Source organism: Zonotrichia leucophrys, chromosome 22 (assembly GCF_028769735.1).
Source record: "Zonotrichia leucophrys gambelii isolate GWCS_2022_RI chromosome 22, RI_Zleu_2.0, whole genome shotgun sequence".
NCBI lineage: Eukaryota > Metazoa > Chordata > Aves > Passeriformes > Passerellidae > Zonotrichia > Zonotrichia leucophrys.
The window spans coordinates 2455119-2465036 of record NC_088191.1 but is presented as its reverse complement, the minus strand read 5'-3'; the positions used below and the strand labels follow the sequence as shown (position 1 = coordinate 2465036).

The 9918-nt window shown below is 48.1% G+C and overlaps 1 protein-coding gene across 3 annotated transcripts; it reads left to right on the top strand.

The window, feature by feature from the left end:
* Nucleotides 1-399: 399 nt before the first annotated feature.
* LETM2 (leucine zipper and EF-hand containing transmembrane protein 2) lies at nucleotides 400-9458 on the top strand. 3 transcript variants are annotated; one of them, XM_064731103.1, is made up of 10 exons: nucleotides 400-682; nucleotides 1485-1902; nucleotides 3000-3143; nucleotides 3560-3694; nucleotides 4904-5107; nucleotides 5597-5716; nucleotides 6542-6652; nucleotides 6785-6868; nucleotides 7553-7630; nucleotides 8206-9458. In XM_064731103.1, the coding sequence occupies exons 1-10, from the start codon at nucleotides 636-638 to the stop codon at nucleotides 8254-8256; spliced, it is 1392 nt and encodes a 463-aa protein (XP_064587173.1). In that variant the 5' UTR covers nucleotides 400-635; the 3' UTR covers nucleotides 8257-9458. The 3 variants fall into 3 exon arrangements, with proteins under 3 accessions (XP_064587173.1, XP_064587172.1, XP_064587171.1); XM_064731102.1 differs by having other exon boundaries at nucleotides 1479-1902; XM_064731101.1 differs by lacking the exon at nucleotides 400-682 and having other exon boundaries at nucleotides 850-1902.
* The last annotated feature ends 460 nt before the right edge of the window (nucleotides 9459-9918 follow it).

Sequence of the window (9918 nt, the reverse complement as noted above, 5' to 3'; positions counted from 1 at the left end):
GCATTTTTCACATCCTGGATGTGCTTTAAGGCTCCGCTGCGGCTCCGCCCGAGGCCTCAGGGCCCCGCGGGCCGGTCCGGAGCGTCTCGCCACGTGCCTGACGTCACGCACAACTCCCCCGTCTCGCGATGGCGTCACACCACCGATACGTGACGTCACGGCTCGTGCGCCCAATCAGCGGCGCTTCCCGAGGGCTCCTCGGGTCAGGCCCCGCCCCACTGCGCTCCTATTGGGCAGACTTCCGGCAGGACAGTGATTCTGACTTCTGATTGGTTGGGGCCGAGCAGGGCGTGGCGTGGCGGGATGGCGTCACGGCGCATTCACCACAGAGCGGCGACAGGTCAGAGGAGCGCACGCGCGGGGTACGACGGAACGGGTGGGAGGGGCGGGGAGCGGAACCGGAAGCAGAACCGGTACCGCGACCGGGGCACCGGGACAGGGATCGGCATCACCGGTACTGGCACGAGCACCGGGACCGGAGAGAGGCAGCGCGGCAACCCCCGGTCCGGCCCCGACGCGCGCGGCAGCGCTCGGGGATGGGGCCGGCCGGGCCCCGGCGGCCCCCGGCGCCCGCCGGAGCTGCCGCCGCCCCCCGCCGCTACCGGGGCTGAGGGCCCGCCGCGCCCGGCCCTGCCATGGCTGCGTGCGGCTGTAACGCGCTGCTGGCCGCGGCCAGAGCCAGGTGAGCCCGCGCGGGGTCGGACGGGCCTGGGGGGGTTCGGAGCTTTTATCCATTCCCCGTTAAAGCGGCACCGGGAGTGGCGGCGGGGCTGCCCCGTCAGGGAGGGCACAGCACGGCCGGTCGGTGCTGGGGGATCGGGCTGTCAGCACAAAAGCGATTTCACGGGGCCGGTTTGGGTGTGATGCCTCGGTGTCGGGATCTTTAGCTGCTCACAGTGACCTCGAGAAAAGTTCCAAACTCTCTTTTCCCAGCCCGGCGCTTGAAGAAGAAGTCAGAGCTCTTCATTTCTCGGTCTCAAGGTTGTTTATTGCGTCTTATCTATAAAAATTTTCCTCCTGCCCTGCCGAGGTCCGTCCAGCAGGACTCTGCCTGCCCCGGGGCAATGTTATCTTTTTATACTGAAAACTACGTGTACAATATTTACAATTACTTTCCAATACCTATCACCTGTGTTAGACAGTGAGCTTCTACTCTAAACCAATCTAAATGTGTCACCATCCCAGCAGAAGGTGGAGGCCAAGAAGAGGAAGGAGGAAGGCTGGACACACCCAGTTCCCTCCATCTTGCCCCCCTGAACCCCCATTCCAGAAACCCCAAAATCTACTTTTCCCCACTGTGATAACTTCACTGTTATTCTACTTAAATTGTTGTGGCTTGCAGATCTTCATCTAAGGTTGATAACTTGCTGCATGGGTCATAATCAAACCCACAGAGGGGTATTTTGGGCTCTGTGCCGGGGTCTGGGCTGCTCAGGACTGGGTTTTCCTGCCCTGCTCTTACCCAAACACCTCTCCAGTTTCAGGGGCTCCCGTCTCCTGGCTCACTGCAGCTCTCCGTGCTCCCCAGCCGCTGCTCTGGTCCAGCTGGTGGATCCCCAGCTCAGCTGGAGCTGCAGGGACTCCAAAAGCCAGCCCTGGGCACGCCGAGCCTGCCTGCCCCGCTCACCTGCCCACGCCCTGCACACCTGCAGCAGCTCCCAGCAGCAGCTGCCAGGGGAGCCCCATGGAAAACCCAGGAATCAGGGAGCTAAAGCTGCTAAAAACCTGGCCAAGCAGGTGGTGGCTCCTGCAGGGAAGAAACCTTTGAGGCAGAGGGTCGTGGATGAGCTGAAGCATTACTACAATGGGTTCCACCTGCTCTGGATCGACACCAAGGTGGCTGCCAGGATGGTGTGGAGGCTGCTGCACGGGCAGGTGCTCACCAGGAGGGAGAGGAGAAGGGTGAGTGCCACGGTGTTAGTGCTCAGGAACTCAGAGTTACAGAATAATTATGTGCAGGTGCTTTTGTTTGGGTCAGGGGTACAGACCCAGATCTGACTCCAGCATGGTTTTGAGCTGAGCATGTTTTATATCCTATCAATCCTATTAATTACATATTATATATGTCCTATTAATTACATATATATACATTATATATATATATACACATATATATATACACATATACATATAAATATATATCCTATTAATTACATATTATATATGTCCTATTAATTACATATATATATACACATATACATATAAATATATATCCTATTAATTACATATTATTGAACTTACATTGTTCTATTGTATGCATTCATTTCATCCAAGCATGGATTTCTCATGATCCCCTCAAACCTCTAAAATAGTTTCTCATGCTTCTTTAAACAATTATTATATCTAATCACATCTAAAAATTATATCATTTATCATATATTGTCTGCACAGGTGCAGTTTCACATCATCTAGCAAGATATAGTATAATGTAATGTAATGTAATGTTGTATATATAATGTAATATAATATGTTATATATATTATATATATAACATATACAATATATAACCTATATAATATATATAATTTAAAATAATGTATCATCTATTATATATAATATAGATATAAAATTTATATATTATATATAATGTATCGTATATAAAATATATATAATATAAAATATATAAGATATATATTATATATGTAATATATATAATATATTGTTTATATAATATATACAATATGTAATATATAATTTATATATTATGTAGTATGTAATATATAATATATGATATGTAATATTATATAATATAATATCATATCATATCATATCATATCATATCATATCATATAATATAATATAATATCTAATCTAACTTTCCCAGGGCCCACCTTTAACGTTTCCCCTACTAAGCCTAATTTTCTTTCTAGCTCCCCGAATTTTCTATGATTTTAAAATCTTTTGCTATCAACACCACCTGGATAAAGTGATGCAGTAAGAGGCTTAACCCCTTCTTTGGGCACACTTTGGTAATCCCTGCTGTGCTTTTCTCCCTGCAGCTGCTGAGAACTTGTGCAGATCTCTTCAGGCTGGTTCCCTTCCTGGTGTTTGTCATTGTTCCCTTCATGGAGTTTCTGTTACCTATGTTCCTGAAGCTCTTCCCTGACATGCTGCCCTCCACGTTTGAGACGGAGTCAAAAAAGGTTTGTGGAGTGTCCCCAGCTCCTCAGAACATCTGGGCAGCTGTGCAGGGCTGCTGTTTTTATTATTCATTCTTGTTAAGCCTTCTCTCTGTATCCTTTCTCTTTCTTTAGTATAGTTTTAGTATAGCATTCATAACATAATCACAATATAATATAATTACAGTATAATATAAATACAATACAATATAAATATAAGTGATATAAATAATATAATATCAATATAATATAAATAATATAATAATAAATGAGACTTCTAAGAACATAGAGTCAAATTCTCATCTCTCACCTCATCCTGGGGACCCCCAAAAATTCAATAGAGTGGGACAATTGGAAGGCTCTGCTACAGACAGGGTTCAGAAAAAATGTCCACAGCAATTCCATTTTCTGATTTATAACTTTGTATTTCCCAAATGAAGGAAGAGAAGCTGAAGAAGAAGTTGAATGCCAGGCTGGAGTTGGCCAAGTTCCTGAGGGAGACCATTACAGAGATGGCCAAAAGGAACAAGGCAGACACAGGAAAAGAGAAACAATTCTCCTTTTACCTGCACGAGGTAGGATGGCAGCCATGGCACACACACACACCTTTAGGGCTGCTGGTGGGGCAGAGAGCAGGGGATTTGTACCAGGATTGTGGGGACAGAGCAGCTGTCAGGGGCTGTTCCCTGGGTGCCTCCCTGCCCACCCTGCTCAGGAATTCCCAGCCTGGCAGGACACACCTTTCACCCCATGGAAATTCCAGTGGCTGCTCAATAAGGGTTTCACTGTGACTTTTAACTGTGTCTCCAGCAAGGGCAGGAATTCCCAGTGAGGAAGGGAAAGGAGAAGGTTCCAAGGTGGGGATCCTGCTCAGTTCAGGGCTGTTTGTGCCTTGCCTCAACTTCTGTGACTTTTAACTGTGAGGAGGCAAGGAGGGGAGGCTCCCAGCTGGGGATCCCACTGTATCCTGCTGTCTCCAGAAGGGACAGGAATTCTCCTGTGAGGAGGGGAAGAGAAAGGAAGTTCCCATCTGGGGATCCCACACAGGGCTTTGTCCCAGCCCTGCTCACAGGAATTCCCAGCCTGGCAGGGCACACATTTCACCCCCTGGAAATTCCAGTGGCTGCTCAATAAGGGTTTCACTGTGACTTTTAACTGTGTCTCCAGCAAGAGCAGGAATTCCCCAGTGAGGAAGGGAAGAGGAAGGAAGTTTCCGGCTGGGGATCCCACTCAGGGCTGTTTGTGCCTTGCCTTAGCTCTTGTGACTTTTAACTGTGAGGAGGCAAGGAGGGGAGGCTCCCAGCTGAGGATCCCACTGTATCCTGCTGTCTCCAGCAGGGACAGGAATTCTCCTGTGAGGAGGGGAAGAGGGGGAATGTTCCCATCTGGGGACCCCACTTAGGGCTTTGTCCCAGCCCTGCTCACAGGAATTCCCAGCCTGGCAGGGCACACATTTCACCCCCTGGAAATTCCAGTGGCTGCTCAATAAGGGTTTCACTGTGACTTTTAACTGTGTCTCCAGCAAGGACAGGAATTCCCCAGTGAGGAAGGGAAAGGAGGAGGTTCCAAGGTGGGGATCCCACTCAGGGCTTTGTGTGTTCCCTCAGCTCTGTCCCAGCCCTGCTCACAGGAATTCCCAGCCTGGCAGGGCACACATTTCACCCCCTGGAAATTCCAATGACCACTCAATAACAGTTTCACTGTGACTTTTAACTGTGAGGAGGGGGAAGGTGGGGAGGTTCCAGCTGGGGATCCCACTCAGGGCTCTTTGTGCCTCCCCTCAGGTCCGTCCCAGCGGCCAGCAGCCCAGCACACAGGAGATTGTGCATTTCTCCAAGATCTTTGAGGATGAGCTGACCCTGGAGCACCTGGAGAGGCCCCAGCTGGTGGCTCTGTGCAAGCTGCTGGAGCTGCAGGCCCTGGGCACCAACAACCTGCTGCGCTTCCAGCTGCTGATGCGGCTGCGCAGCATCAAGGCCGACGACGAGGTGGGTCTGCAGCAGCAGCCAGGAGCTGCCCACACCCCTCAGAACAGGGGAAATTGGGGTTGATGAGAGTCAGACCCTCCCCAGAAGAAAACAGAATGAGAGTTCACCTCCCTGCAGCCTTGCAGTCTTTGGGGAGCTGTAATGGAGGTGGCATTTCAGATATTGCCACTAGAACTTTTCCTTTTGGTCATGCTAACTTAGAAAAAAGAGATGCTTTTTGATGTGCAGTGGGGTTATTTGGAAAATGGAACCAGACTTACATGTGCAGAGTTAGTGGCCATAAGTTGCAGCAAGGGAAATTTCAGCTCAATCAAGTGAGTGGGTAAACAGTGGAACAGGCTGTGAATATCCCACCCCTAAAGTGGTTCAAAGCACAAATACTGAGTAATTTTGAGCAGGAGATTGAACTGAGGACCTCCAGAAGTCCTTTCAGGTGCAGCAGGGTCTTGGCTTGCCCTGTGCTGGATGGGGATGTTCTGTTCATTGCAGATGATTGCCAAGGAAGGGGTCAGTGGGCTGAGCGTGGCGGAGCTGCAGAGCGCCTGCAGGGCCAGAGGGATGCGCTCAGTGGGGCTCTCTGAGGAGCAGCTGAAGGAGCAGCTGGGGCAGGTGAGTGTGCCCTGGCCTGGGCAGGTGTGAGATTCATCAGAGGACAGGCTCCAGGCAATGCTGAGGTGCAGCAGGCACAGCTTCCTGAGAATTCATGCATGAATTTCAAGTTTGATCCTGACCCACAGAGCTGAGCTCTAAGGCATGAAGGGTCCAGGTTATGTCCTAGACTAAAGAGAAAACCACCTTGCTCCTATCTGGCCCTGGTTCTTTTTGAAGTGGGGGTATTCCTAACTCTTCAGACCCATTTCTTTTCATTATGGTAACTTAAAACTGCATTATTCTCACCCACAGAGCTGAGCTTTAAGGCATGAAGGGTCAGATATTTTAGACTAAGAAACCAATAGAACCAGGCCAGATAGCAAGTTAGTGGAGGTATTCCTAGCTCTTCGACCATTCTTTCTATGTGATTTAAAACTGTTTTCCTCACCTAAGCGATTCTAAGCATGAAGGATCCAGATTATGTCCTAGACTAAAGAGAAAACCACCTTGCTCCTATCTGGTTTGAAGTGGGGGTGTTCCTAACTCTTCAGACCCATTTTTTCTCATGATGGTAACTTAAAACTGTATTATTCTTACCCACAGAGCTGAGCTCTAAGGCATGAAGGGTCCTAGACTAAAGAGAAACCCCCCCTTCACTTTGCTCTTATCTGGCCCTGGTTCTATTTGGTTATTCCTAACTCTTCAGACCCATTTCTTCTCATTATGGTTACTTAAAACTGTATTATCCAAACTCAAGATTGCTTTAAGGACAGAGTGTTGTGTTAATAAATACTTACATAGAGCCAATATGAAGCAATTTTTCCTTCTGTTTTTTTCCAACAGTGGCTGGATCTGCATTTAAAGGAGAACATTCCTTCTTCCCTCCTCCTGCTTTCCCGTGCCTTGTACTTAATAGATGTAAAGCCACAATCTGTTCCCATTCCACAGAGCAAGGCAAGTGGTTTGAATAAAGCTCTTAGGTTAATAGCTCAACCATTATGCATTATAAAAATGAAGGACTTTGATAGAATCTTGTTTTCTGAGCCTACAAGTGGACTGAAGTTGTGACTCTGTGTTCTTTGGCAGACAACTGATGCTGCTGGAATGACATCTGTGCTTGAAGGTCAGAAGACCCTCCTGGATCCTGCCTCTGTTGTACAGGGAAGAAAGGTTAGAAACAGCAATCTGCAAGCAGGAAAACTTGTGCTGAAATGATTGGGGATTAGGTGTGACCAAACCTTTCCAAAGCTGGACAAACCCAATGTTTGACAGCACAGCACAGAGCAGTGTCTGTTCTTGCACTGTGTGGGTGTTTTTCCCCCCAAGAATCTCACAGTTCTGATTTGAGAGGCAAGGGGAGGGAGCAGGGATGTGCTGTGGCAGAGCTGGTGCTGTGCCTGGGAGCAGCTGGTTATTGAGTACCATGGTGCTGGCTCCCAGCCAGGGAGGACTCAACCTCAACCTGAATTCTTTCAGGCCTCAGCCCAGGTACATTCAGCTCAGAGGAGCCAGTTAAAGAGGACTTGTTTTGAGCCCTCTTAGTGAATTTGAGTTTGTTATCTGGGACAAAATGAGCCAAAATATGTAGAGTAAGAAAGCCAGAGCATATGGTTCTCAGCATCACACTGCAGTGAATTCCTTAGATTAGTCCCAGCTGATAAAAGCAGCAGCAGGAATCAAAGAATATTGTATCAACTGCCAGAAATATTTCCACATAGTTAAATTGTGCTGGGGAAACAATGGAAATGCCAGCACAGCTTTCACAGAGTGAGCAGGGAACAGCCTTGTTAGGGCCTGGGGAGTTTGGGCCTTTCTGAGAGGGTTCTGTGACTTACAGCTGCTTTTTCCTTAAAGACTGAAGAATTTGTGTCCCAGCCAACAGAGAAATTGCCATTCTCTGAAGCATCAGTGAAGCCTCCTCCCCCACGAGAGGTGAGCTTGTCAGAGCTCTTACACTCCCAAAAGGGATTGTTCTTCACACAGCTTGCAGCCAAACCGAGGAAGTTTGGGGTGCAGGGTGCTGTGAATGCTGCTGAGTTCAGGACCTGGATGAGAGCTGCACTGGGGGCTGTTCAATACAAAGATACCACCCATGGCAGAGAGCAGTCAGACTGGGGGGAATTATTGATGTAACCTTGCACTCTTCCTTAATAATCTGCCTTGGGCCTCTGGGACAGACCAGCCTTCCCTTGGGGTCAGCAGGGTAAGAGGCAGTTTGTAGCTGTAAAAATATTTCTGCAGTGATTGTCTTTGTTTTGCCCATTTTCTTTCTGGGAATATTTGATTTTAGTTTAGGTGCTTATGTGCACATCTAGGATTCTGCTTAAGGCAAGTTTGGGAGTCCAGACAGACTCCTGTCTCTTTTAACCTGAAGAACTTTGCTCCTTATCAACTGTTCCTCTCCAGAGCAGCTTCCCATGCTAAATGGGAAAACACCTTCAGAAAAGATTATGAATTTCAAAAAACATTCCTACTGCCTAAAATCTGCATTTTTCTTTTGCCCCTAGACCAAAATGGAAGCATCCCAGAGCAGCAAGGCTGGTGCCAATGGAGTCTAACGTGGAGGCAGCACTGGGAGGAAGCAGCTTCCATCTCCACACCTGCAAAGGGAGCAGGGATTTCCCAGGAGGCTGCTCTGCACAAGGAGGGCAGTATCCCTCAGGGGCCTCTCTCTCTGTCCCAAGCTTGTTAGCAACTAGGCCACTGCTGTCTGGATGGCCCCAGACATCTCTTTTGTGCTGGATCCTTGCCCTGCTACTTTTAACTTATGGTGTAAATATGTTAATAATGGTGCTGCTGTCTGTGCTGTTCCTGAGCAGGTGTTTGTGCTTAGCAAAGGCAGCTTTTCATGTTAGAATGGCCTGTGCACAGAACAAGCTGGGCTGGGCTCCAGCAAAGCCTGTTCTGCAGTGTGGAATCCTCTGCAGGAACATCCCCACACAGCCAGGGCCAGCAGCTTGTCCTGAGGGTCACAGCTCAGGCTCTTGGTCCTGTTTGGGTGTTTTAGCCAGTGACCAGCCCACAACAACCCACGTGGCCACAGTTTAACTGAGGAGGTGGCCACAGGAAGGGAAGGAGCAGCACTTGGTGTGGTAGCACTGATCAGAAGGGCTTCAGGCCCTGCTGGACAGGAGCAGCCTCACCTGGGAGTGTGGGAGCTGTGCAGGAGCCACACACTGTGACAGAATCTGACTTGCACTTTCAGGATCCCTCTGGGTCACAAGAGGGAACAACCTGGACCTGCACACCTCTCCCAAGGGTGGAGCTTTGGATAATCCTCACCAGGCTCAGAACACACACCAAGTGCTCTCCACACTTGCAAAGTCACTCCTCACATGCTCAGTTTTTGCCAGACTCTCAGAGGATTCTGAAAAGCTGTTTTTAGCATTTGTTAAAATTTTTTACTCTGTCCTATGTAAATACTGAGAAATTACTCACATTATGGATTTTAAATATGTATATATTTATACTTACTGTAAAATTAGATTTGGTGCTAAGTAGGAATGAAATGTCTCTTCCAGAGTCAGCCAGCCTTTAGAACAACCCAACTGAGAGCCAGTTCTCCAAGCTCAGGTAGGAGCAGCACTTTAAACCCAAGGCCTCAGGCTCCTGCAGCACCACAGAGCCAGCTGTCAGGTGTCCTGTGTCCTTAGCTCTGTCCCTGAGCCTCTCCTTGTTCACCCAGCCCACCCACAGTGCTGGATCTGTGTCTAATAAATGGAACAAATGTTGTTTCAATAAAATAACACCTTGCTGTGGAGTTGTGAGCGTGTTCAGGGGTCTGAGGATGAGGGAAGACACGAGGATCTGACTCTGTGTTTCAGAAGGCTTGATTGATTATTTTATGATATATATTACATTAAAACTATACCTTAAACTGGGGATGTCACACTGCCACCCTAAACTGGGATATTCACAATGCCACCCTAACTGGGGATTGTGGTGGTGTTCACAGGGGTCTGAGGATGAGGGAAGAGATGAGGACCTGACTCCATGTTTCAGAAGGCTGATTTATTATTTTATGATATATATTACATTAAAACTATACTAAAAGAGTAGAAGAAAGGATTTAATCAGAAGGCTGGCTAAGAATAGAAGAAGAAAGAATGATCATAAAAGCTTCTATCTTGGACAGAGAGTCCAAGCCAGCTGACTGTGATTGGCCATTAATTAGAAACAACCACATGAGACCAATCACAGATGCACCTGTTGCATTCCAC

Coding starts and splice junctions, on each gene's coding strand:
- LETM2 (XM_064731101.1), top strand. CDS start 1,372: ATGGGTCATAATCAAACCCACAGAGGGGTATTTTGGGCTCTGTGCCGG. Junction 5,717..6,541: donor TGAAGGAGCAGCTGGGGCAG/GTGAGTGTGCCC, acceptor TTTTTCCAACAG/TGGCTGGATCTGCATTTAAA. Junction 7,631..8,205: donor AGCCTCCTCCCCCACGAGAG/GTGAGCTTGTCA, acceptor TTTTGCCCCTAG/ACCAAAATGGAAGCATCCCA.